The sequence below is a fragment of the Bos javanicus genome, chromosome 5 (assembly GCF_032452875.1).
Source record: "Bos javanicus breed banteng chromosome 5, ARS-OSU_banteng_1.0, whole genome shotgun sequence".
Lineage (NCBI taxonomy): Eukaryota > Metazoa > Chordata > Mammalia > Artiodactyla > Bovidae > Bos > Bos javanicus.
In genome coordinates, this window is record NC_083872.1 from 108,373,299 (window position 1) to 108,400,819 (window position 27,521).

Consider the following 27,521-nt stretch of genomic DNA (forward strand, 5'->3'; position numbering starts at 1 on the left):
ACATTTTCCTCATGTTTAAATTGATAGTCATGCTCAGAAAATAAAATACTTTTACTTATGCTGCCTTTTCCATAAGCATTTATTGAATACCATATATTTTTCCAGATACTGAGCATTGAAAACAAGAAGGTACAGGATACAGCCTGTGCCTCAGGAAGTTCACGTTTATTGGGAAAGATTGGAGAATGAACCTGTCTTTAATCATGGTTCAGTTTGCTAAGTGCCACTGGTCAGGATCTGAATAGAGGGCTTTACAAGTAGAAGAGGAAGGGCCACTCTCACCTTCTGAGAGCAACAGCGTTGTGCCCATGAAATGCGTCTGTCTCTCTAAATAAACCCACTTTCACTTAAAAAAAAAAAAAACTAGAAGCAGAAGGGCAGCATGTAATCCAGTGCAGAGAGATCCACAGAAGGCTTCCTGGAGGAGATGGCTTATGCATGCACTCAGTCTTATTTAGTGTCAGGCAAAGAAAAGGTTTTATTTATTTATCCATTCCAGGTTATTCTTTAGGCTTTGCTGAAGAATGTTAGCTGTATTATATGGTAGTAGAATTGTGACCACATCAGGTTTGTATTTTCAGCCCAGTTCCCTCATCTGAGATGCAAGCGAAGTCTCCTTCATATCGGCCGTGTATCTTTACTCCAGTATTTCACTGCCATCTCAACCGGAAGCCATCCAAATTCAGAGCTCTTGATTTCTCACTCTCCAACCAGTCTTTCCCTCAGGCTTTTTCATCTCATCTGAGAAAGCGCTCTTATCCTGCGGAACTTCTTAGGCGCTGTTGGTGGGAGGGGAGTCGAGTCCGAGAAGCGCAGGAGTGACAGCTCAGGTGCCGAGACTCTGTGCTGTGACTCTGGTTCAGAGGCCCCTCCAGAGCTGCAGGGAAACCTTCGTGCCCAGTGGCTAAGAAGCGGGCTCTCGAGCTAGACGCCTTGGTTGGAATTATGGATCCGCCACTTACAGATTGTGATCCCAGGCGAGTTGCTTTGCCTCAGCTGCTTGAGCGGTCGGAGAAGGGCACTGGTGTGTGCGTGGTGCTGCGAAGGTGCTGGTGTAACGTGTTGCACCTGCCACGTGAGGAGAGGCTGTGTGCATGCAGCACCTGGAGACAGGTGGGCGGTAGACATCAGCAACCTTGACACTTCTCTTGTCTCCACCATGGCCCTTGACAGCCCCATAGGGAGGGCTGGTCCCACCAGTCCAAGGCCCCAAAGAAACTTAGAATCCATAGACCCTTCCTGGTTGATCCAGCAACAGTGATGACATGCTTAAGTAACCGTTTTCATACATATGCTTCATACAAGTTTTCATCCTTGTCACTTAAGGAAATCCTTGTCCCCTCCCCTCACCTGGCCTGGAATTTGTAGCGTCTGCATCAGCTGAGGCTGCCACAGCCTACTAACAGGCAGGCCATGTGGTCATCATTCCGGCCACCGGATTCTTCATTCTCCGAGAGCATGTCTTAGGTCAGTGCAGGAGCATAGTCTGTCCATAATTTTCCAATTTACTTTCAGGTTTTCCTCTTGAAGATAGTTTGGACAGCTTTAGAAACGTATGCTGTGAAATAATGGGGAAATATGAGATGTCATATGAATTGATGGCTTTCAAACTGTGGTGCTAGAGAAGACTCTTGAGAATCCCTTGGACAGCAAGACAGTCTGTCCTAAAGGAGATCAACCCTGATTACTCATTGAAAGGACTGATGCTGAAACTGAAGCTCCACTGCTTTGGCCACCTCATGGGAAGAGCCTACTCATTGGAAGACTCTGATGGTGGGAAAGATTGAAGGCAAAAGGAGAAGGGAGCAGCAGAGGATGAGATAGATAGCATCACCAACTCAATAGACATGAGTTTGAACAAACTCCAGGATAGGGGTTTGTGAAGTGAAGGACAGGGAAGCCTGGCGTGCTGCAGAGAGTCGGACGCAACTGAGCAACAACAATGTGAGAAAGTTTGGTTGTCAGCAACGTAAACGGTGCTTTTAAAGCAGTTCACTGATTTCTGCAGACTTCATCATTCTTCATCAGTGCAAACACTGAAGATGCTGTTGTCATGAAACATTTTATTGATAAACATATGGAAGCTACGTGTTTAACATTCAAGGGTCTGAGGAGATGTGACAGTTAAATTCGCAGCCGTGATCTCTTCGCCGTGTATAATCATTCCAGCATTTAAATTAGGCTCCTTCAAGATGCACCTAGTAAGTTTCCTTGTAGATGGTTGCTCTGGTGTCAGAGTTCGGGTCTCCTTTGTTATGGTGACTGGTTATGAAATGAGGCGCTTGACAGACTGAAGTGAGACTGCTGGAAATACGTCATGTCTGCCTTCACGGTGACAGCTGGCTACAAGGCAAACCCCACCAGAGCCTCTCTGCAGTTGACAGGGACTTCAAAGGCCACCAGTGCTGCCACTTCAAAGGAGGGTCCTGCCATCTCTGGCTGGTTGAAAGAAGCAGTTAAATGGCCATACCCAGCCGTAGCAGAAATCTCTGTGTTTAGACTTCTCCTTTTGATCTTAGAGAGATGTATGAAATGCGTGTTAAGTTAAAGGAATGATACAGTCTGCAGTGATGGCAACCCAATATTATTCTGCATTTCAATCCACTTGTTAGTGGAAATCACCCAAATATGTTCAAATAACAGCAAGTCTAAAGACTCAAGTGTCTCAGCGAACATTTGAAAAAGAGTTGAAAGTGTTTGAATGCTGTAGTCAGCTTCACAAATGCGGAATAAATCAGATGTAAATTAAAATGAAACTCTGTGTGTTTTAAAAACTGTCCTTCAGTCTCTGCTTGTAATTTTTATCCCCCTTTAATTAGAAACTAGTTCTGAATGTTGATCGTAAGAATGAGAGACAGCAGCAACCTATGATCTCAAGGCTGATTTGCATGGTTTAAACTGACATTTCTCTATATTTACTAACTCTGTACTTAAAAACTTAAGTTTGTTCTATTTAAAATCTTATCCAGTTATGCTGGATACACTTTTGAAATAATCTTTGTATCATTATTGAACAAGCAAGCAAGCAGAAATCTCAGTTTTAATAAAACTTGTAATAGCAGATCAGAATCCTAACAAGCATCTTTTTGATAACAAGGAAAAGGCAGCAACGTGAAGTCTTCCAGTTATTAATAGAATGCCGTGACCTTTTGTTATTTATGGGGTTCCCCTCTTACCATATGTATTGTAGAAGGGTTAAACTAAGAAACCCTCAAATTCTTCCACCCTGAGCTTCTGTTTTCTTAGTTTCTTCCTACGTAAAATGAATAATTTAGACTTGCCAGAAGCTTGGGCCAGTATAACTTCCTCTCTTGTTTTGCCAGATGGGGTCAGTAGACAACAGCTAAAGAAATTAGAAAGGAAAACTGAAGCCCCCAGGAAATAACCACATGTGATGGTTATGATCCCCCCACAAAAAAATCCCTATATTCATCAGTAATTTGTAAAGTAATTCTTAAAAAGAAATTAAGAATCACTTTAATTTGTGAAGTAGTTCTTTAAAAGACAACTTCTTTTTGTCTTTCTCTGTTCCTGTCTTCCTTTTAGGAACTTTCTGGTAAAATAGTGCATGCTTATATTTATCCTGGAACTTCAGGAAATATCTGTTTCTGAATTTCAGCTTGATTTTTTTTTCTTTTTATTCAACAAAAAGACCACATCTGCATTTTCAGAAGTTAAATGAAAATAGTGACTGCAGTGGAGAAGGAATAAAACTTTGGCATGCCTCACGTTGAGCCCAGAGTTGAGGGCCGCAGTCTATAGATCTGGATTTCCAAGCAGGCAGTTGTTAGGCTTGTGTCCACCACGTGTGACTGCTGCTGTACTGGGAGGCGCTTATGGAATCTTCCTGGCAGGTCTGTGACAGATGATGGTCTGTTTGCTCGTACCGCGTTCTCGGGGTGTTTGGCCCTTACCTTGGACTCTCCTCCTGAGCAGTCTGATAAACTGAGTTATTGACGACAGAGGCAGTCATCCAAAATGCAGACAGAGGTACAGTCGTGGGAGCCAGATGGCTTCCCGCTGGTGTTTATATGCAGTTTATGTTCCTCTTGGCTGCGCCTTCCTGGATGTTTTTAATGAAACCTATTTTCCTAGAGAAATCTGCACAGCGGGGCTGGGCTTGCACAGCAGAGAATTCTCGTGTATGTGTGTGGCATGGCCCAAGCTCTGCCTCGGTGCTCACTGGTCTCTTCCTATGGCCTCCACCCTCTTGAGTGAATGAAGGTGTGCAGGGCTCTGAGCCAGAATCAGGTGACGTGGGTGCTGTGGCGTCTTCTGTTTATTAGCGGTGATGGAGGGCGAGGCCCCTAGTGCCTCTAGGCCTCTGTGCTCTCACCTGTGTGGAGTCAGTTATCACCCCGACAGGTGTTCTGGTTTTCTGTAAAGGCAGGACACAGATGTTGAGCCTCATTTATTATGGCCAGACCAGAACAATCCTGCATAGAGTGTATGAGTGTGTGCATGCTCACATGTGAGTTCCCTCTTTGTGTCCTTGGGTTGCCAGACATTAAATCCCACACTTTTACTTTTCTCCTTTAGCTAATAATAAACTTTTTATACAGACGAATAATTGTCTTTTGCCAGTATTTTCTTTGTAACCATTTTTTCAAGGGTTATATTGAAATCACGTTTTCTCTACAACATATATCTCTAATTAATGAAGTAGCACTTTTTACTTCTAGGTAGCTGCTTGATTTTTTTTTTTTTTTAGCAGTACAAATGATAGGGATTAAAATTTCCAGTTAAAATGTCAATAAGTTTTTGTTTTTATTGGTGAAAACTTAAGGAAACAGTCTGAAACTGTTTCATGCAGATTGTGCATTTGACCTTAGAGGAGGGGGCTCTAGCTCTAAATGTTTTGACTTCATGCTAGGAAGAGGACTGCTGTTTTCTGTAATAAAGTTGAATTAAGGTTTTCTCCCTGTGAAGTGACCATATAAATTTTTAAATTTATTTTTAATTTGAGGATAATTGCTTTACAATGTCATGTTAGTTTCTGCTGTACAGCAAAGTAAGTCAGCTATACATATATATATATATATGCCCTCCCTCTTAAGCCTCCCACCCACCCCTCACCCCGCCCCTCTGGGTCAGCACAGAGCGCCGAGCTGAGCTCCGTGTGCTGCACGGCAGCTTCCAACAGCTGTCTGTTTACACATGAGAATGTCTGTATGTCAGTGCTGCTCTCCCAGTTCCCTCCATCCGCCCCTTCCCCTACTGGGTCCACAAGTCTGTTCTCTGTGTCTGTGTCTCTGTTCCTGCCCCGCAGATGGGTTCATCAGTATCATTTTTCTAGATTCTATACATATGTGTAGCCAGCTAACTTTAAGGAAATGTCTTCCCCAAACCTAGACAGCTTGCACAGCCCTTCTAGTGTCTTCTGTGTCCTGGTGTGTTCTATATCTATTCCTTGGTGGCTCAAGTGGTAAAGAATCCACTTGCAACACAGGAGACCCGGGTTCAATCCCTGGGTCGGAAACAGCCCCTGGAGAACGGAATGGCTCTACCCACTCCAGTATCCTTGCCTGGAGAATTCCATGGACAGAGGAGCCTCGCGGGCTACAGTCCATGAGGTCACAAAGAGTCCGACTCGACTAAGCGACTGACATTTTCACTTTGACTTTCCAGCAATGCACAAAAAAATTTTTTTTCAGGAGAGAACTTACCAGAGCTCACAGTTCAAGGAGAAGTCTTGTCCTGGTTCTTGTGTTTCTTTTCCTGAGTTAACTCACCCAGGTGCAGAAGAGGTTAAAATGATGGTTGCCGCGTCTTCTTCACTGGAGAAAGAAAATGTAATGTCATCTAGATTATCTCTGCCCTCCTTTCTCACAGGTGTAGAAGAGGAGCCATGCAGTTTATGTGGACCCAGGAAATTATTAATTTTATATTTTACTTGGTTCTGGTACAAGCTATTTGTTGCTAAAATAAGCAGTTTATAGGAGAAATTAATCAAGTAATGGTCTCTGCAAAAAAAAAGTTTTCAGTGCTTACTTCAGATTTTGAGCTCTTAGTTTCGATGTTGTGTCACCAGGAAATCACCTAAATAGAATCGATCATGAGATAAACATTGGCCCCTCCACAGCCTCTTTCCGGCCCCTGTGACTCAGATCATGGAAGTTCTCCCAGCAGGAGGACGTTTTTGCTTTGCTTTAATAACATGCACCCACATTTTATTGATGTCTGAGTTTTCAGGCTCCACAGTGGAGTAATGAGTACTTAATATAGGATTTATCTACCCACGCCCTCTGTGAAAATTGAGACGGCTTGAAAAAGAAGCATTTCTTTCACGTTATTGTGTTTCCACTCTTTTCAAATTTATCTCCAAGTTGAAGATGTGTCAGCCACAGCATGCTATTCCTGGAAACGTAAAGGCAGCTGCCAGTGGAGGGGCACAGCCAGTCAACGTGAATCTAGCTCCTTGATGAGTTGGCTTTAACTGTACGGGTGTTCGGGAGCCACATGCAGCATCAGACGTTATGGAGCATCCTAGGGGAATGTGAAGCCTATTTTGAAGGACATTAAAAAAAATTTTTTTTGTACATTTCTCACCCATGGGAGCACATTAATTATTCAAAGTATCATTTGCTGATTTTTTAAAAAATACATATTTTTAAACACATGTCACTGCACCAGGTTGTAGTTGGGACATGTGAGCTCTAGCCCTCTGGCCAAGGATCAAACCTGGGTTTACTGCATTGGGAGCATGGAGTCTAAGCCAGTGGACCACCAGGGGAATCTCATCATTTGCTGATTTTATTTGGGACTGTTGGAGAAATCCAGCAGTGCATCAGAAGGCAAGAAATCAAGGGACTCCCCAGCCAAGTGGTAGTTTCTGCAGTGTCTTCTTTGCGACTTGTGCTAAGGTTTGGGTTCCTCATAGTGTCAGGAGGCTAACAGACAGCAGTGGTATCTGACAGTTGCCAGATAACACAGTGCTTAATTCAGTGCTCTTTGTCACCTCAAGAATCACTTATATCTTATTTTCAATAAACAGAATAGGAAGTTAAAACTAATGCTATCATATAAGTCATGTGCATTTAAATGGAAACTAAACAAACAAAACTTTTAAGTTCCTATTTTGGTAGCGTCTGATTCATTTTGAAGTGCCCGCCCTCTTCAGGGAACCTAGTTAGTTTTACTGTTGTTCCTCTCATCTTGGATTTTACCAGACTCTGTCTCCCTCAGCCCCTGATCATCTGAGCTCTGTTCCATCACCCCAACACTGTTCAGGGCTTTCTTGCCTTAACCTAGCTCTTCAGCTCCTCTTTTCCCTTTTATGTTTCCTACTAGATCACCAGAGTTTACAGATTCATGTCTCTTCCTTCACCCCATCAGCAAATATTCACTGAGTGTCTGCTCTACTCCAGGCCCTGGCACTTACCTTCTTACTTTACTTCTGGAGCCACTTTGACCTTCTTTGCCTGTTAATCTGTCCTTTCTCCTGGGATCTCCCCACAATCCTTTCTGGTGATCATGGCCGTTGTTTAGTCGCCAAGTTGTGTCTAATGATTTGCGACCCTGTGGACAGTAGCCCACCAGGCTCCTCCAACCATGGGATTCTCCAGGCTAGAATGCTGGAGTGGGTTGCCATGTGCTTCTCCAGGGGATCTTCCCAACTCAGGGATCAAACCTGCGTCTCCTGAGCTGGCAGGTGGTTTCTTTACCTCTGAGCCAACTGGCAAGCCTTTCTGGTGATCAGTAAATGTTTATTCTGCACCTCAGGGTTGGAGGACGGACTCTCAGCTGTCCTGTTTCCTGTTGCCCTTCATAACGCTGTCCAGCACAGCCTTATGGGAGCCTCTGCTTCCTCAGGGCTCAGGCTGTTCAGCTGAGGTGTGAAGCTTTTCCGTGAAGTGTTTCCTGCCTCACTGACTTGAGCACCCACATGGATGACCCATCTGTCTGGCTTCTCCACTTCCTGGCCCGAGAGGTCACTGCCTCCACGGCCTTTCTTCATCCCACATCTGACATCCTTGATCTTATTACCGTAGTCCACCTCCAACCGCCTCATGACAGCGCCTTCCTCTCAGATCACTTTTCCTGTCACCTCAGCTTTCAAGGTCCCACGACAGCTGTCTGCGTGTGTCATTAGATCCCCTGTGTCTTTTTTCACTTTATCCTAGCCCCTCTCTGTTCAGCTTAGATTCCTTGGTCCATTGTTTTAGTCGTCCTGATCTTAACTGTAAATCCTCTTGCTCCTGTTTCGTCCCGTCCTTTGGTACCTTCTTGTTGCTTTAGGGAGAAAAGCCCAAACCCCTCGTGAGGCCTTCTCAGTCCTTCTGCGTCTGACCGCTTCTTGCCTCTCCTGCATGTGGCCTCCCTTCTTCCCGTGTTCTCAGGGCTTTGCTTTCATCTTTTTTATCTTCTCAGATCGACATGTGCTTTCGCACTTCAGGACTTCTAAACACGCCAGGCCCAGGGGCTGGAGTACTATTTTCCTCCGCACCAGCTCCTTGACTTCCTTGGGGGATCTTTCCCTCGGTCCCCCACAGCATGGATGAAGGCCTCACGCTGCTTATCCTCATGGCATCCTGTGCTTCCTTACATGAATCTATTCATGATTACACATTGCTGAGTGTGATTAATAAATGATTGTATCTTTGTGTGGTGGACTCTGAGCGCAAGGGCAGTCGGGAAGCATGTATGTCTGTCAAGCCCTGGTGGTATAACACAGTGCCTGGCACATGGGGGAGGATTAAGTATCTGGATCGGGGAAGAGAAGGGAGAGAAAAGAAGGATAGAAAGATGCAGAAGTGGGCCTGGGAATGCTCCCTGGAGGGATCGTTAGATGCAGTCATGGAAAGCTGTCTTAGGACTTTTGGACGCTGATGCCCTACGGCAGAGCAGCAGCATCTGTGCACGCAGTGGCACCTCACTGCCTCAGTTGGAATCCCAGCTCTGCCTCCTCTGGCTGTGTGACCCGGAATGAGGCACTTGAACCTGCTAAACCCCATTCCCTCTTCAGTAGAACTGAGGATAATATTAATACCACCTCATAGGATCCTTGTGAGAATTTAATGAGACAACACATGTAAAGTGCTTAGAGCATTTCAAAGGACTCAAATAGTACCAGTCACTATTATTCTTATTGTAATAGCTGTAATGGTTCCATATTCATAAATATGCTGGTGTATGTCTTACCACAGAAGTACCATGTGTTGGCCAGAAGAACATACTGGAATAAAGAGATTTCTTATATAAATGCTAGCATAAATCTCTTGGGAATTCTATAAATTCAAATTCTCCTGTGAGTACTGATTGTGAGACACCTGCAGCAGTTCGTTAGGAGAAGTTAGTGGAATGTGTACGTGTAGGTATGTGTGTCTGTTCTCATTCATGCTTCAGTCAGGCTTCTCAACTCAGGAGCTAGGTGACTTTTTTCTTTGGTGATTGTATAGCAGAGTGAGTCTTAATCTAGAATTTTGTTGAAATCAGGAAAACGAGTGGACTTGCCGTGTGAAAATCTGACTTATCAGTGAATGCCTAACCTCTAAATAATCTTCTTTTTGTGCCCTTCCTTTTTTCTTCTGATTATTTTCCTTTTCTCTTTGGAGACTTAGGCCGCTTATCTTCCCAAGAAATTCTGACAAGATTTTTCAGAAGCATCCTGAAAACTGCAGACAGCGTTTTGCTCTTGGTTGTGGGAAGCGTGGAGACAGCTTTGCCAGCCCCGCGGCACCCAGGCTCTTTGCTGCCTAGGGAAACCGGCCCGTGGTGAAGCCGTAACTTGTTCCCTTCTGATTCTCAGTCGAAGTTTATTAGCTTGTGATTTAAGCAAACCATCTGGTGCTGCTGGCACTGCACACTGTCCGCCTAGAGCTCCCTACTTAATGTCTTAGTGGAGGCAGTTTAGGTTACATACTTGAATCCCTGCTCTGGTCTGGACTTTTTTTTTTAATGTCTTAAAACATGTGCTTTTGAAAATCATACTGTGACCCGAAGCACATTTTAAAATCGTGGAGAATTTCTTCGTTGTTTGGTGTGGTGTGTATTACTTCTTTTCTTCTACTCAGCTTTCATTACCTTCATGTCTGAATTGTTGTTCAGTCGCTAAGTTGTGACTTCAAGGACTGCAACACGCCAGGCTCCCCTGTCCTTCACTATCTCCTGGAGCTTGCTCAGACTCATACCCATTGAGTCGGTGATGCCATCCAACCATGTCATCCTCTGTCACTCCCTTCTCCTCTTGCCCTCAATCTTTCCCACCATCAAGGTCTTTTCCAATGAGTCAGCCCTTTGCATCAGGTGGCCAAAGTATTGGAGCTTCAGCATCAGTCCTTCCAAGAATACTCAGGATTGATTTCCTTTAGGATTGACAGGTTTGATCTCCTTGCAGTCCAAAGGACTCTCGAGTCTTCTCCAGCACCACAGTTCAAAAGCAGCTGGCGCTCAGACTTCTTTATGATCCAACTCTCACATCCATACATGACTACACCGTCTGTACCCAAAACTACATAACAACTATTGTAAGGTGGGCATGAAATGGGATGAATGTCCGAGTGGAGACAGCTGACTGTGTTCTCTGGGCCTGTGGAAAAGTAACAGAAAGTGAAGAATTTCAGTTTGGCTTTGAAGCTGTTTCCCTGGCTTGGAGCCAGAGTATAAATCAGGTGATTAGTTGGAAGTCCTGGTTTACAGGACCATTCTTGCATTAGATGCCAAAATGCTTTAAAGGCTATTTGGATAAATGTATGATCTGAGGTGGAACTACCTTGAGGGTCTGGCACTCAAATGGATGGGAAATTAAGCAATCCTTAAGAAAGCAATGTTTTACTAACAAGCAGAATTCTGTGAGTGTAACTTTGGAATGAAAGGTAGCACATGTCTGTAACCATGGCAGACTAGATGCTGGGAAAATAATTCCAGAGAAACAATTGAGGATGGCTAATAAAATATGCATTCATACATTGTCAAGAATGTAGGGCATTCTCAGGCCAGGGGGTGAATTGAGAAAGAATTCAAAGATAAGTTATTGTTAAGCTGTTGAACTTAAATGCTGGGTTTTCATCTTGGCAGGATGAAAGAAAAGGTCCATGGTAGCCTAAGGTGAAGAGTCTAACAGACAATCAGTTCTCTCTTTTTGTAAAAACGGTCCATGATGCCCAAAATTGGTCCTATGAAAACACTAAGAAAATTAACTGGTCTTTGGTGAGACTAAAGAGAAAAAGAGAGAAGGCTCAGTGAGCAACTGTTGGAATGATCCAGGGCTCATAAGTCCTGCAGGTATTAAAAATTATAGGGGTATCATTGCCAGTATATTTGAAGGCTTAGGCTAAATGAGCAAATGCCAAGAAAAATGAAACTTTAGCAAAACTAGCTAAATATGAAAAAGAAAACCTGGAAAAAAAGAATTGGTAATAAAATTTTTTCCCACAAATTTCAAGCCCAGAGAGTTATATTGGTGATTTTTAATAAATATAAAGGAGCAGATAATTTCATTCTTACGGTAACAATTCCAGAAACTATAAAAGGAGGGACATGTTTTATAAGGCCAGCATAATTTCCCATCAAAACTTGACAAAGCTAATGCGGGAAAGGAAAAGTTTAGGCCTGTCTCAACCATGAACATAAATATAAAAATTCCTAAACAATATATTGCCAGTCCACAAGTGGTGTATGTGAAAAAGAAATGCTTTAAGTGAGGTTTATTCCAGGATTACAATACTGGTATCATCAGAAGATGAATTGCTGTAGTTTGGCACAATAAATTCCACTCTTTTCACAGAGTGGAATATCATACAGTCATGAGAACTACAGAACTACAGTTTGACCCAGCAATGTAGATGAATCTCACAGATGTAACACCAGTGCTTAAAAGTATATACTATGTAATTCCATTTGTATAACCTTAAAACAAATAGACTAGAGTGTTGCAATAATGGTTACACTTTACCTAGAAAAGGGATATGAGGGTGGGGGTCCTGGTGATACTCTGGTTGTTGGTTTGCGAGCTGTTTACATAGATTTGTTCACTTAGAACTCTTCAGATTGTACATTTATTATTTGTGTGTTTTTAGCTCAATAAAGCTTTACTAAAAGTTTTAGATACATAAGAGTATGTGTAGAGTGGGCTTGGGGCTTTCCTGGTGGCTCAGTTGGTAAAGAATCCGCCCACAATGAAGGAGACCTGGGTTTTATCCCTGGGTCAGGAAGATCCCCTGGAGAAGAGAATGGCTACCCACTCCAGTATTCTTGCCTGGAGAATCCCATGTGTTGGGGGCCAGAGTGAGGTACTCCGCCCATGGCAAAGGTCATGAGGAAGGAGGCTCGACATACGCAAAGGCGGGATCGAGCCTCAGGAGTCCCCCTGGAAATCCTCGAGCGTCTATCCCCATAACCAGAGCCTGCCTACTTTACTACTTTGTGCTCTTACCTACACCTCTGACTTTACGGGGGGCTGTCCCCCACCACCTCTTTCAGAGAAGGCGTTAACCTAGAGCTCCAGTCAATAAAAACTCTTGGGTGTGACAAGAGTGTTTTAACCTACAAACTCCTCTGAAGGTTCTCTAGCCTGCCTGACAGGCTCGTCGGGCCACATGTGATTGCTCACAGCCTCCCGACTGTGAGAGGCACGAGATGCTTTAAACCCTCTAAAAACAGGTTCTTTAGAGAAGTTAGAAAACTATAAGTATAGTGGGCTAATTAGAAATTGTGTTGGTAAAGGGTTTTTCATTTGTTGAGCCAACGTTTGTTGCTAAGTCTCCATATCCCCTGCCCTTACACACATTAATGAATATATAGAAGGAATAAGTATTAACCTTTGATATTAATCACGTTAGACCTTAGGCTAAGTAAATTCTTTCCTTAACTAAAACCCACTACACCCTCACCCTGTAGGAATGTAACTTTATTTGGGTGGCGTCTGTTTTGAGAATAATCAGCCCTGGAGAAATAAGTGTCCGCAGGCCCCCTGGCCAGAAGATGATGTAACACCCCTAAGACCTCTGTATACCTTTGTATGAAGCACCTGACTTTAATAAAAGTCAGGACTGCTGACCCCGCGTGACTTTTGCATAACATCTCAGTGTATAAAAGTAGACCATGGAAAATAAAGAATGGGGATCAGTTTCTCGAAATACTGGTCTCCCCATGTCGCTCTCTCTCTCACTCTGGCTGAGTCTCCATCTGGAGCGCGGAACCCACCATGCTTACTAATTACGCCTGGGCTTCTAAGATCCGACCGGGGAGGCCTCAGTGTCTCCTCTCCTTCGGGAGAACGGAAGGATGCCTGCGGCCTACGTAAGTGGTGCAAACTTCTTGTCTTGAAGTTTTATTGGTCTCCCGCGTAAACCAAGCTACTCAGCCTCTTTTCTCCACTGAATTTTCCTACTGAGCTATCCTTATTCTATTACTCTTTATATCTTTAATTAATATCTAATTGAAGCTATTGTATCCTGATCCTCGCCTATGCCGTCTCTCCTTCGAATACCCTGGATCAGCCGGGGCTGGTCCCCGGCACCCATGGACAGAGGAGCCTGGTAGGCTACAGTCCATGGGGTCGCAAAGAGTCAGACACAATTGAGCGACTGTAACTTTCACTTTTCAGAGTGGGCTTACCTTTGTATAGAAAGAGGAGGAATAATGTATTATACATGCTTGTGTATGTATAAGGTACCCCTTCAAGTTACCTAAGAAACTGATACCATAGCTTGCCTGGAGCAGTGAAAGACAGGATATGAATTAAACTGATAATGCGGAGTCATCTTTATTGACAGTCTTCAAAAAGGCAAAGCCTTTTTGTTGTAAAGCTTGCAGATATGTGAGTATATATCCGAGGAGATCTGCATAATAACACAAGTCTTCAGAGCAGGTGGGATAGTCAGAATGCTATTGGCTGAGAACAGTAACTTGACCACTTCTGAAAAGATACTCAAAGTAATTCAAGCGCCAGCAAACTAAATGTATCTGTTTACTGTTAGTTTTTAACAGCTATTTGTTGTTGTTCAGTCCCTCAGTTGTGTCCGCCTCCTTGTGACCCCGTGGACTGCTCACGCCAGGCTTCCCTGTCCTTCACCATCTCCCAGAGCTTGATCAAACTCATGTCCATTGAGTCAGTGATGCCATCCAATTGTCTCATCCTCTGTCGTCCCCTTCTGCTCTTGTCCTCAGTCTTTCTGAGCATCAGGGTCTCTTCCAGTGAGTCTGCTGTTACTAAACTACTTATACTCAGCTTTACCTCTGAAAAGGATTGTATTAATAACCAAGATTATTTCTTGTCAGTAATCTTCTGATTGGTATACTTGGCTGTTTGGTTATCTTGCTGAGGTTGCTTTTAGGTGATAACAGATACTTTTTGTCTGCATATTTTGGCCTCTTGTTTATTTAAATAATTCTAATTTTTGGAACCACATGATAACTGATAAAGCTCTGGCCTTGCTCTCCTAGTTTCTTGTTTCTTCTCAGCATCTGTCCTCTTTCTCTCTGGTGTGTTTACAGGTCTTTCTCGAGCATCCTGTCTCTTCTCCATCTGGTCGTAGAGATACATTTCTTCTTTTCTTTCTGCCTTTCTTGAGAAAACTCTACCTACCTGGCTTTAGAGCAAGAAATTATCGATTGAATTCTAGCTGTTCCTTTAGCTCAAAATTCTTGGTGATGGTGTAAACAGAAGAACCTCAGTTTGAACAAATAAAAGTGACTCATTTATATTTATTCTGCATCTGGTATTAGTCAAGTTTAATAGCTTTTGTGTCCTAAAACCCTTCTAGAAATGTTTATTATGATTTTGGTCCTTATATTTTTATCTGCATTATAGTGTTATTTCCATGAAAGTTTCTGGACTATTTCCAAGTAAGTTCCTTTAAAGGGGTTGTCTGTGGCAGAGTGTTACTTCTTGAACTGATATTCTTGCATTTATCAAAAAGAAAATGAAGTTCTTTGTGTCCTCAAGTGGAAATGATTAAGAGCAGCCATGGGAGATGCAGTTCTTTACCTGCCACGTGTGTGTGATACAGTGAGAGCAGGATTTCCGATGTGCGTGTCTTCAATGTTGTTGGCCCAGGTGCTGCCCACCGCCCAGCTCCTCTGACTGTCTCCAGCCTGGGCCCTCAGTTTCTGTCTTTTTCCATATCCCTCGCAGGTGGAAGAGTTACTAATGGCCATGGAGAAGGTGAAGCAGGAGTTGGAGTCCATGAAGGCGAAGCTGTCCTCCACTCAGCAGTCGCTGGCCGAGAAGGAAACGCATCTGACCAACCTCCGGGCCGAGAGAAGGAAGCACTTGGAGGAAGTGCTGGAGATGAAGTAAGTATTTTTACCACGTTCTCCACTCGCCAGCAGTGCTGGTCCTCGTCACTTTTCATCTTCTGGCCGTTGGCTACCCCGACACACTTAAGGCTAACCTGCTCCTTAGATTTGGGACAAATCCTGGTCAAATAGAAACAGGTTTTGCCTCCTTCTTGTTGAAAAATAAGTCCTCTAGAGTATGTATCTGTGTCCAGTTGTATCTCTGAAACTCCTAAATCCACAGTCTCCTTGACCTAAAGTCAATAGACGTTCTGAGCCCAGCCAGCGCTTTAAGCTGACATCATCTCTTGTTTCCTCCTACTTTGAACCATCAGTAAATGTTGACTGTGAGAGTTCAGAGAAGCTGAGGGTCTGCTGTGACACCTCAGTGTGTGTTTTCATGGGGCGTGATTGTTGTGATGTCACGACAGGGGCCAGGAGTTGAGGAAACAGATGATGAAAGTTGAACACTTTCCCATTGCGAAGGGACAGACCCAAAGATACCCACTTCAGTCCCTTGTTCATTATTGTATCAGAGAGCCTAGTTCTGCAGTACATCAGGAAATAATAAAATTCAGAAGGAAGTAGCAGAATTGTCTTTATTCACTGACAGTATAATCATCAAGCGACACATAAAAATCAGTTGTTTTTCTCTATGTTCACAATCAGCAAATGGAAACTGAAATTTTAGGAAATGTTATTTATGATGACATCGAAATGCGTAAAGCACTGCAGAATAAATTTAATAGAAATGGCACAAGATGTCTACATAGAAAACCCCAAAATATTAATGAGAGAAAATAAAAAATATCTAAAAAAATACAGGGATATGCCTAGTTCATGATTTGAATTATTCAAAGTTTAAGCTGCCCATTTCCCCCAAGTTCATTTATTATTGCAGCACAATCCCAGCCAGTGTCACAGGGAACTTTTTGTAGAAACTCACAAAACTGGAATTTTAAATTTGCATTAAATTGTGGTGGATCTAGCCAAAAAAGAGAGTCAGTTTTTACTGCCTGACTTGTAGTCTTGGTATACAGTCAGTAATAAAAAGTGTAGAAGGGTGTGAACGCTGACATGTAGAAGAACGGAGCAGAATAGAGAATATATTACAGACCCACTGGTACACGGTCACAGGCACCAGTGTAATTTAGCAGGAAGCACTATATGATGCAGATACAGCTCAGTGCTATGTGGCAGCCTGGATGGGAGGGGGTTTGGGGGGAGAATGGATACATGTGTATGGACGGCTGAGTCCCTTGGCTGTTCACTTGAAACTATCACAACATTGTTAATCAGCCATACTCCAATAAAAAATAAAAAGTTAAAAAAATAAAATAAATGATGCAGATACAACTGAATGTCCGTAGGGTAAAGTGAGGTAGGGACCTCATACATATGCAGAAATTAATTCAAAGTGAATCATATACCTAAACATAAAAGGAAAAACCACAGACTTCTGGAAGAAAGTGGGAAACTTTGAAACAGGCAAAAACTTTTCTTTAGTACATATAATATACTAACCATAAAAGAAAACAATTGATCAGTTGTACTCATCAAAATTAAAGGCTGTTCTTCAACAGATACCATGAAGAAAATGAATGGTAAAGGTATAAGGTATTTACATGAAAAGGATTTTCGTATGTAACTCTGCAGATGATCGTTAAATTTCTAGGCTATTTTGTCTGTTTCTGTAGGATTTACCCTATTGCATTAATCATTGATTTGTAAACTTTGTCAGCTTCCTCTATACTCCTGACATTTGGAAGTGTTGCTCATCTTGAATTCTGAGCAGCAAGCACAGTACCCAGCACACTGGCACTCAGTAAATATTCTTTGAATTGTGCCGAATCACTCTCCCATTATGTGTTCTAAGAGGATTTGTAACCAGATCACTGATGGTTTTAAACAGCCTGCATATTGTTTGTCCTTTCTGCACATTAAACCTTTAAGACAGATGGAACGTTGTTTAGATCCGGAGTTCTTTAGAGTTCTTTTCTCTCTGGCTTAATATTCTAGGAAGCTATTTTGTTAGGATGCCTGTCAGGATAGGAACAGTTGCCGAGGAAACATCTGTAATGTACACCTCGAGTTTATACCGGAGTCACTGTCGGGGAACAGGTGAACCCCTCCTCTTAGCAGAGGATGTCTTTGCTGTGTGTGCGGAAGCAGTGATGGCTGGCTTCGTTCTGTTTCTTCTTTGCCTTTTCTTCCACATAATGACATTCTCCCAGGACCCGTGGACGTTGGTATAATTTTCCACGAAGAATTAAGTTACTTCTTCTCAATGTTTGTGGCCATATGTGTTTGATTGGAGATACTGTTGGTCTCCAGAGCAGGGTGGTTACTGCCTAGCAGAGACAGCAGTTTGATCTTAAATTAAGCTTAGCTTCACGGAGAGGGCAGTGTACACTCTGCAGTGAACCTACCAGAGCACAGCTGCCCGCTTGGGCTCGGGGGTTGGGATCACTTTGGTGTTGTCTCTCAAGCTCACAACATTCCAGACAGACCACAGTCCCGTTGGTCTTCCTTGTCTTCAGCCACATCTACCCTGCACACCTTCCTTCTCTCTCACCATTTCTTGTTTTTATCATGCTGTCTTGCTTGTTTATATTTCCTATATGTTTGCATTTTCTTAGCTCACTTATAAAATATTTATAATCCTCGAATGTGTCTTAATTGCCTTTATCCGGTGTTCCAAATCTGGAATTGACAGTTAATGTTATGAAAAGAGACAGTAAAAACAGGACAGTTCTCTCATAAAAGTGTGAGTGACTTATTCAAAAAATATCTTACACATTGGGGAAATAGTCACGATACAATGTTAAGTAAAAAAAAAAGGCAGAACCCACACTATAAAACTGATTTTTCTGTGCATATATGGGTGTATTTTTAACAAAGATAATAAAAACTGGGAAGAATAATCCTCAAAATGTTAAAAGTACTGATCTTTGAATGGTGGAAATATGGATCTTTCTCTTCTTTCTTTCTCATACTCGTTGCATTTTCTAATTTTTCCATAATAAGCATGTATTAGTCTTAGATAAAACATGGCTGTCCGTTGGGACAGAACAGGGCTAGTATGGTTGATTCAAATGTGTGTTTGGATATTATTTATTTACTTTTTTAGAAAAAGAATCAAGCTGTCTATGCATTGTCTTGTGTGTGTGTGTGTGTGTGTGTGAAAGGCAGATATTTTTATAGAATTGTATTTGTCTTAAGGTTTTGTTTCCTGAAAGCCTAAAATACCTGAAATGTGTTATGTGAAACGAGTTTTTCATTTCAGTTTTCCTCTGTGGAAAGCATGTAATGTCATCCATGTAATATGGTAGGTGCCTGTGTATGCCTGACTGTTGCTGGACTCCGTGTGGTTTTCCATTCACCTGTATGGCCGTGTTAGTTGGTCACTGTTTTATATACTGTTTTAAGTTCTGGTGTATGACAGGCAGGGCTTCTGCGGTAGCAGGAAGTAAAGAATGGTAAAGGTGGTCAGAGGGTAAAGAATCTGCCTGTAATACAGGAGACCCTATTTCAATTCCTGGACAGAAATCTCCTCAGTGTTCTTCAGTCAGAATCACCTGGAACTTTACTCTTTCATAGAAATTTTATAGTGACACTGACTAGATTCTTCTTGAAAAAAATTCCTTTGGGGACTTTGATAAGAATTTGCATTTTTTATAGACGTAACAGGCAAAATTAGATATTTTTATAACAGTAAGTCTTGCCATCTACTTACATAGCCTATTTATCCATTTATGTTTTCTTCTATGACCTTCCTTGGTATTTTGTGCATTTTGCCAGCAAAATTCTCACACATCTCTTATTAGATTTATTTCTAGATAGCTCAGTTACTGCTATCATGAATATGGGCACTTCTGGGTTATTTTAGCTCATGCTTGATCCCTCATTGTCATTTTCTGTTTTATGGAGTGTTTTCATGAGTCTGGAGCAAGAGGGAAGGGTCCTTATATGTTGGCTTAGTTCGTAATATTTATCAGAAATTTAAGTTCCCATTTAAACCAAATTTATTTTCAAAATTTTGGTTTTTTCCTTCTGTCAATTTTTTTGGCCTTTTATTTTTTGTATATTTACATACTTTTCCTTCTTGAAGTCTTCAAAATCCATAACAAGGACTTTGATTGCTACTTTTTAGACAGAACATCTGTTGCAAAGTTTTTGCCATTTCTTCAGGGATGGGGTAAATTACAACTCTCTTAAACCAAAATTTTATGTGGAAAGGCAGCAAGAGGGAGTGATGAAAGATGTGCTGGCCCTTCTTCGTCTCTGTTTCTAAATGTTGTTTTGGTCTCTTAAATTTCTGTAAGGTGGGGAGTCGATTCTGCCTAAGAATTTTCACCTTTACCCAAACTCTGTGTGTGTTGTGGAATAGTTTATTTTTCCAGTATACTGTAAAGAAAAAAACCTTTCTGTTCCCAGCCTGCTCACGATACAGAGCTCCTGTTGCTTTGGCTCCGAGTTCCATTCTGCCTCATGATAAACACCTTCGTATCTCATTCTGTATTAGACTCTGTGGGCTCTGGGAGCAGGCCCACAGAGGAGACTCACTGTGCTGTCCAAATGAGCCATGACAAGCATGGGAGTGGAATTCGCTGCTGGGAAGTAGACCAGGTGGTATTCAGGGGGCTAGTTCCATGTGGTAATTGCACAACCCATCTGTATGAAAGCAGAAACTAGAGGAGTGACGCTTTCTAGCCACTAATCTCTTGGAGAGATAAGACAGTCACACTGTGCTCGTGTGTTTCCATTTCCCCACATAAAATTGTGCTGGAGGACATTTATTTTTATTTCTAGGTCTGATTTTTTTTAAGTTGTTTTATTTTTCTTTTATAGGCAGGCTTAATGGGACTAAACCCCTCAGTATGAAGACCCTAAGGCACCAGGGTCAAGTCGTTGTGTTATTAAGTGAGTCCTCCGGCCCGTTCTGCTGGGGATGAAGCCCTGTGGCTCAGGCTGTCAGTGGTTCCAGATGTGGAAGAGGACCTCATCAGAGGGCTTCTTCACCAGAACAGATATACACATCCAGTTGGGCCTGTGCTAATTTAGGGAGTGTTTTCCTCCCCTCTTACTGTTGCTCCATCTGTTAGAAAGTATCCAGATAATTGCACAACATATACAGACTTTGATGTATCCATTACATGCAAACAGTGGAAGTGCTTCAGCATGCTTGTTTTGGGGACAGTTCATCCGGGGACAGCGGGCAGATCCTTCTTCTTACCAGCCACCATTCTGGGATGCCCAGATGGGTCCAGAGGCAGAGCAGCCCCGAAGCCCATGTGTCACCCACCAGAGGTCACTGACACCCATCTCTGTTGTCATGGAGACGAGGGCTATATTACCAGTGTCAGCGGTTGTCAGTGTCTTTGTATGAGACACCACCCCAACCTTACCCCGCCTCCATACCCCTGCTCTGAAGTTTTGAACAGAATGCTTTAGTGAGACTGTAGAATCACATTAGATAAGGTAGTTGTTGATTTTTAGTGCTCAGGAGTTGGGGAACACGGGCTTAGTTGTTCCATGGCATGTGGGATCTTCCCAAACCAGGAGTTGAACCCATGTCCAGCAACAGCAGCAGCCCCTATATTGGCAGGTGGGTTCCCAACCACTGGGCCACCAGGGAGGCCCTGCACATTGGACTTTGAATGAACTGACTCTTCCCTGTATTCACCTGGGCTGTTGTTGGTGTGAAGGCACGTCTTGGCCACAGCAGCATCTTCTCTTCCTACCGTGTTTTAGCATTGGGGGCTTCCCCATCTTGTCTTTGTTTTCACTTTTAAAGCATAAGAAAGATTCCAGAGCTGTGCTTTGTTTTTATTTTAAACTAAGACCAGAGCAGCCTTTCAGTCACCGGTCACTGGCTAGTTACATCAATGATTCCTTTATACTTCCCAAGAGTTTTTATTTAAAACTGAGCATTTTTACTTGCTCTGTAGGTCACAGGGATCATATCCTCTGTGGTATTCCTTCTCGACTCAGCTTCTTAAAGAATTGTTGTAAATAGAGGCTTTTAACTTAGACCTCTGCGTTTCACGGGTTCGATCAGAACCAAACCATAGGCTAATAAAAAGTTCCAGGTGAAATTACTGTGGTATCCTATTGCATTCTGGGCTTCCCAGGTGGCTCAGAGGCGAAGAATCTGCTTGCTGTGCAGGAGACGTGGCCGTGGGTTTGATCCCTGGGTCGGGAAGTTCCCCTGGAGAAGGAAATGGCAACCCACTCCAGTATTCTTGCCTGGAGAATTCCAGGGACAGAGGAGCCTGGCAGGCTAACATCCTTGGGGTGGCAAAGGGTCGACGCAACTGAGCGACTCAACAACGACAGCAGTCTTCATACTGATAGAGCTGATTAGAGTACGTGACTATGTTTGCAGCCAAGACCAAGCCTTCGTGATGTTTCTCTCCTGAATTAAAGCACAGCTGATGACTACAGGCAGAGAACAGGACATACATTCTGTGTAGAAGGCAGGAGAGCAGAAGGACTGAAAGGAGCCTGTTTATCTCCCTCGTCAAAACTTGCCAGTCAGATAACTCTCATGGGAGTGAGGCTGGGAGCTGAGGGGCAGACGTGGAGAATGAGGAATGTTATCCTGAGAGGAGGGGGAACGTTTCACAGGGATTCAGGAGGCTCATAATCAAGTTGGTGTTTAATAACTTCTAGCAGTCGGGTGTCATTCCTGATGTGAACTTTGAGGATAGACACACAGGGTCTGAATCTTCCTTCTCACTTAAGTGTGCTTGCTTGGGCAACCTGGGATTTCCAGGAGCCCTATAACAGATACAACTGCATTCCAAGAAAAAGGGACCACTGACTTCTCTTCCCTGTTCCATTCATACGGTGTTAAATATATTCATGTTTGCTCTTCTCAAACTGCAGTGGAGTTAGGGGCATGAGACCGACCTTGGTTGAGCAGTAGTTACTCTGATAGCATATTTCTATCAGTCTGTCCCTGCATTTGATGGTTTCTGGGAAGTTGTAGCTAGTAGAGTGGTGGTTGTTGTTCAGTTGCTAAATCTTGTCCAGCTCTTTGTGAACCCGTGGACTATAGCTTGCCAGGCTCCTCTGTCCTCCACTGTCTCCCAGAGTTTCCTCAAATTCATGTCCATTGTGTCGGTGATGCTATCTAGCCATCTCATCCTCTGTCGCCCTCTTCTCCTCCTGCCTTCAGTCTTTCCCAGCATCAGGGCCTTTTCCGATGAGTCAGCTCTTCATATCAGGTGGCCAAAATATTGGAGCTTCAACATCAGTCCTTCCAATGAATATTCAGGGTTGACTTCCTTTAGGATTGACTGGTTGGATCTCGTTGCAGTCCAAAGAGTGATACATAATGCTTAGTCCAGCTTATTAAATTATGCTGCTGCTGCTGCTGCTAAGTTGCTTCAGTCGTGTCCGACTCTGTGCGACCCCATAGACAGCAGCCCACTAGGCTCCCCTGTCCCTAGGATTCTCCAGGCAAGAACACGGGAGTGGGTTGCCATTTCCTTCTCCAATGCATGAAAGTGAAAAGTGAAAGTGAAGTCGCTCAGTCATGTCCAATTCTTAGCGACCCCATGGACTGCAGCGCACCAGGCTCCTCTGTCCATGGGATTTTCCAGGCAAGAGTGCTGGAGTGGGGTGCCATCGCCTTCTCCTAAATTATGCTGTGTTAGTATATATATAGCCCATCTTTTTCATTACAAAAAGTGGTGCAATATCTTGGCTTATTTTTCATAAACATACTCAACAGCGGAACAGTTTTTCCAGTAAGTGTTGCAGTTAGTTCTTACTCCTCCCATCCTCTCCTCTCCTCTCCCTCTCTCTTCTTCTTTCCTAGTCTTTGTTTCTTTCTTCTGTTTTAATAAACATCTATAGTAATACCTGTGTTTCAGGAACTGTACTGCTGCTGCTGCTGCTAAGTCGCTTCAGTCGTGTCCGACTCTGTGCAACCCCATAGGCAGCAGCCCACCAGGCTCCGCTGTCCCTGGGATTCTCCAGGCAAGAACACTGGAGTGGGTTGCCATTTCCTTCTCCAATGCATGCAAGTGAAAAGTGAAAGTGAAGTTGCTCAGTCGTGTCCAACTTAGCGACCCCGTGGACTGCAGCCTACCAGGCTCCTCCATCCATGGGATTTTCCAGGCAGTGTAATTTTGAACAAGATATATTCAGTCCCTTTATCTAATACTCTGTTGGTATGAGGGCATGTTAAGCAGGTAGGAATTTAGTTATGATTGTAATATCTAATTAACAATAAGTTTAGTATTAAATTAAAATTCCTAACAAGGAATCTGAGCTCCTCTGCAGTGATCTTCTGGGTGAGCTGGCATTTAAGACTGGAAATGGTGTCAGCACAGTGGCGACCTGGGGCTCCCTAGCACTCTTCTCTCCGCCAGAAACATCAGCTTGAACGACTGTCCCTGCACAAAAATACCATTACAAGAGTCAAGGACTCACATTGAGGGATCCAGCCTCTACGTGAGTGAAGCACAGAAATAACAGTGCATTGATGAACGAAGGAGTCTTAATACATTAGTAATAGCTCAGTAAGCTGGAAAACCACTGGAAATAATTGAAAGATCTACATTGAAGAAGGACCTGAGGCATGGGTAGGAATGCTGTCTGATGGAAAGGTATTAGAGAAAAACAGAACTTCCTAGGCAGCAGAGTCAGCATAAGGAGAGGCCCAGTGGTGGGTGGGCTGAGAGTGCTCAAGGGTCTGATGAAGGCCATTGAGATGAGCGTGCAAGGTGAGGTGGAGTATTCAGGATGCCTGAGATGGGCAAGATTTACATCACACAGAGCCTCCGAGCCCGTGTCAAGGATGTTACATGTGAATCCTGAGGTAATTGCCTTAAATTGTAATTTTTGCCTTCTTTCTTGTTAATTTTTATAATTATGACTTCATATAATGTAGTGATTGACATGGATACACTGCTTTCTTATTTTCCCATTGAGATAGTCTTTGGTCTCATTTGTTATGAATGAACCAGATCCCTCAGATTACTGTTTCAGCTGCATCATGTGGAGTAGGTTGGTAACTATCATTAGAAATCTAAGGTGGCAGTGTTTCTTGGTTCATAGAGTCAGTTGCAGAAACCTCAAATAGTAGAGCTGAGATGATCAAGGGTAAGGAATGTTTTCTGGTCATAAGATACTAAAGGCTTTATGAACTTAGAGAACAAGAGGGACATGCCTTTGGTCTTTCTAGATAAGTCTAGGAAAATAGTTTATCAGTACAATTTTTATTGTCACTTGTAATCTAAATCCATTGTTGCTTTATTAAAAGGAGTCTTTCCTTTGCCTGCATGTATCACAGGCTTTTTTCCTGTATGGGTTCTGGGTTACCAGAATTTAACGTGTACAACTTATTTTAGACTAGGAATTTCCTGGAGTGGAACTAAATAAGCACTATTATGGTTTTGTTTTGTTTTTTTTTGCTCAAAAAAAAAAAAAAGTAGTTGCATTATTGTATAGAGTTATCAGTTATCTTTCCGGCTCTTTCTCTTGAACTAATCATGCCTTTCTTCCTTCCTGTGGAGATACATTATATAACCAAAAGTGTTTTCAACAGCTGAATAGACTGGAATTTGATTATGTTTGAGTAATATAAAAATGTTTCCATTGACTTTGTGATTGGATTTGTAGTAGGGAAAATTAAACCAGTTATTGGTTATGCTACCCAGGGTTACATAATTGCATTTTGTCTTTTGTGTCTCAGCTTGGATGTTGGATAGCATAATTTCTTCCGTTAGCAGTGCATTTTCTTCTGTTTGTGGCTGCCATTTGTATGGTTCCATTGAGGGCAACAATGGGTGTAAGCGGGACTGTTTATCTGTGATAGGGCTGTGGTGGCATACACCATTAGAGTTTCTGTTCTGAATTTAGTACTGCTGAATGCCCTTCACAATTGCACTCATCTCACATGCTAGTAAAGTAATGCTCAAAATTCTCCAAGCCAGGCTTCAGCAGTACGTGAACTGTGAACTTCCAGATGTTCAAGGTGGTTTTAAAAAAGGCAGAGGAACCAGAGATCAAATTGCCAACATCTGCTGGATCATGGGAAAAGCAAGAGAGTTCCAGAAAAACATCTATTTCTGCTTTATTGACTATGCCAAAGCCTTTGACTGTGTGGATCACAATAAACTGGAAAATTCTGAAAGAGATGGGAATACCAGACCACCTGACCTGCCTCTTGAGAAACCTGTATGCAGGTCAGGAAGCAACAGTTAGAACTGGACATGGAACAACAGACTGGTTCCAAATAGGAAAAGGAGTATGTCAAGGCTGTATATTGTCACCCTGCTTATTTAACTTCTGTGCAGAGTACATCATGAGAAACGCTGGGCTGGAAGAAGTAGAAGCTGGAATCAAGATTGCCGGGAGAAATATCAATAACCTCAGATATGCAGATGATACCACCCTTATGGCAGAAAGTGAAGAAGAACTAAAGAGCCTCTTGATGAAAGTGAAAGAGGAGAGCGAAAAGTTGGCTTGAAGCTCAACATTCAGAAAACGAAGATCATGGCATCTGGCCCCATCACTTCATGGCAAATAGATGGGGAAACAGTGTCAGACTTTATTTTTGGGGCTCCAAAATCACTGCAGATGGTGATTGCAGCCATGAAATTAAAAGACGCTTACTCCTTGGAAGAAAAGTTATGACCAACCTAGATAGCATATTGAAAAGCAGAGACATTACTTTGCCAACAAAGGTCCGTCTAGTCGAGGCTGTGGTTTTTCCTGTGGTCATGTATAGATATGAGAGTTGGACTGTGAAGAAAGCTCAGTGCCAAAGAATTGATGCTTTTGAACTGTGGTGTTGGAGAAGACTCTTGAGAGTCCCTTGAACTGCAAGGAGATCCAACCAGTCCATTCTAAAAGAGATCAACCCTGGGTGTTCTTTGGAAGGAACGATGCTAAAGCTGAAACTCCAATACTTTGGCCACCTGATGCAAAGAGTTGACTCATTGGAAAAGACTGTTGCTGGGAGGGATTAGGGGCAGGAGGAGAAGGGGATGACAGAGGATGAGATGGCTGGATGGCATCACCGACTTGATGGACGTGGGTTTGAGTGAACTCCAGGAGTTGGTGATGGACAGGGAGGCCTGGTGTGCTGCAGTTCATGGAGTCGCAAAGAGTTGGACACGACTGAGCGACTGAACTGAACTGAATGCCCTTCGGTGCCCTCTGCTTGACCTCTGGTTTTAAGCAGGAAGGATGTTAGAAACAAGTGAAAGAAAGTGGCATGTTTGCTTATTGATCTCCTAACCCATTGGAGATGATTTCAGAATGTATTTATTTCTCAGAGAAGAAAAGCCATTGTTTTTAAAAATACATTTTAATCTATTTACATACATAATTTAATATATTGACTTCGGCTGATTGTTTCATTACTCCTTGAAAAAGTACCCCTGTCTGTTAAATCATATGTATTTTTAGGCTTCAGTCATCCTCCCTCTTTTTGAGTAGTTCCATTCTTTCACAGGAATTGAGTTTGGTTTTAAACATTTCACTGTTCTTTCCCATTCACAATCCAGATCCCATTAGTAAACAAGGGTGAGGCTGTGGGTTTGGACAGGCAGCCAGCCCTCCTGTTGAGAACTGTGTCACCGCTCCACTGTGCCCAGCAGTTCCACTCCTCAGTTTAGATGGGATGACAGGACTAGCATCAGGCCTTCAGAGGCATCCCCTACTCGCCTCCCATTCCTAATTCAAACTGTATACAAAATTGAGCAGAATATGTGTGAAGAGGATCCTAAACAAAAAAGTAGACTTTTTTCCCATGACCGTTTCAGTACTTTTCCCAAAATTTCAAATATTCTTTTCAGGTATTGTTCTGTCTCCTTGGCTGTAGTGGTGGGCATGGACCTATGCAGGTGGTGAGCATCCTTCATTCGGGCTGATTCAGAGATGACCACCCATCAGGACTTCAGCCTGCTTCCTGCACACACTCTGTTAGAAAGATGAGAAGGATACCAAAATTTTAACTCCAGGAATATGAGTCATTCACTGTAAGAGCCTTCAGAAAGTTATTTAACCTCTTTGGGCCTCTGTTTCTTCATCTGTGAGATGAGAACACTGGTGCTAATAGAAAAGTGGGCAAAGAATATGAATGCGTCATGAACAAAATATGAATGCAGATGGCCAGTAACACTACGGGAAAATATTGTGTCACGTATGACAAAAGAAAATTAAAAGATGCCTTTCTCAAATATCTCACACAAAAGGACAGATATGATAACACCGCCATTACAGTAAGAATATGTTTTAAAGTATATACAGTAAGTTATGAGTCTGACTAAGCTATTAAG

At 42.8% G+C, this 27,521-nt stretch overlaps 1 protein-coding gene across 11 annotated transcripts in view; it reads left to right on the forward strand.

The window, feature by feature from the left end:
• Nucleotides 1-27,521, forward strand: part of ERC1 (ELKS/RAB6-interacting/CAST family member 1) — a 269,702-nt gene that overhangs the window by 138,584 nt on the left and 103,597 nt on the right. For all 11 annotated transcript variants that reach the window (XM_061418332.1, XM_061418328.1, XM_061418335.1 and 8 more), the window contains one exon: nt 15,077-15,237. In XM_061418332.1, the coding sequence (XP_061274316.1) occupies nt 15,077-15,237 (161 nt within the window). The remainder of the gene's footprint in view (nt 1-15,076; nt 15,238-27,521) is intronic.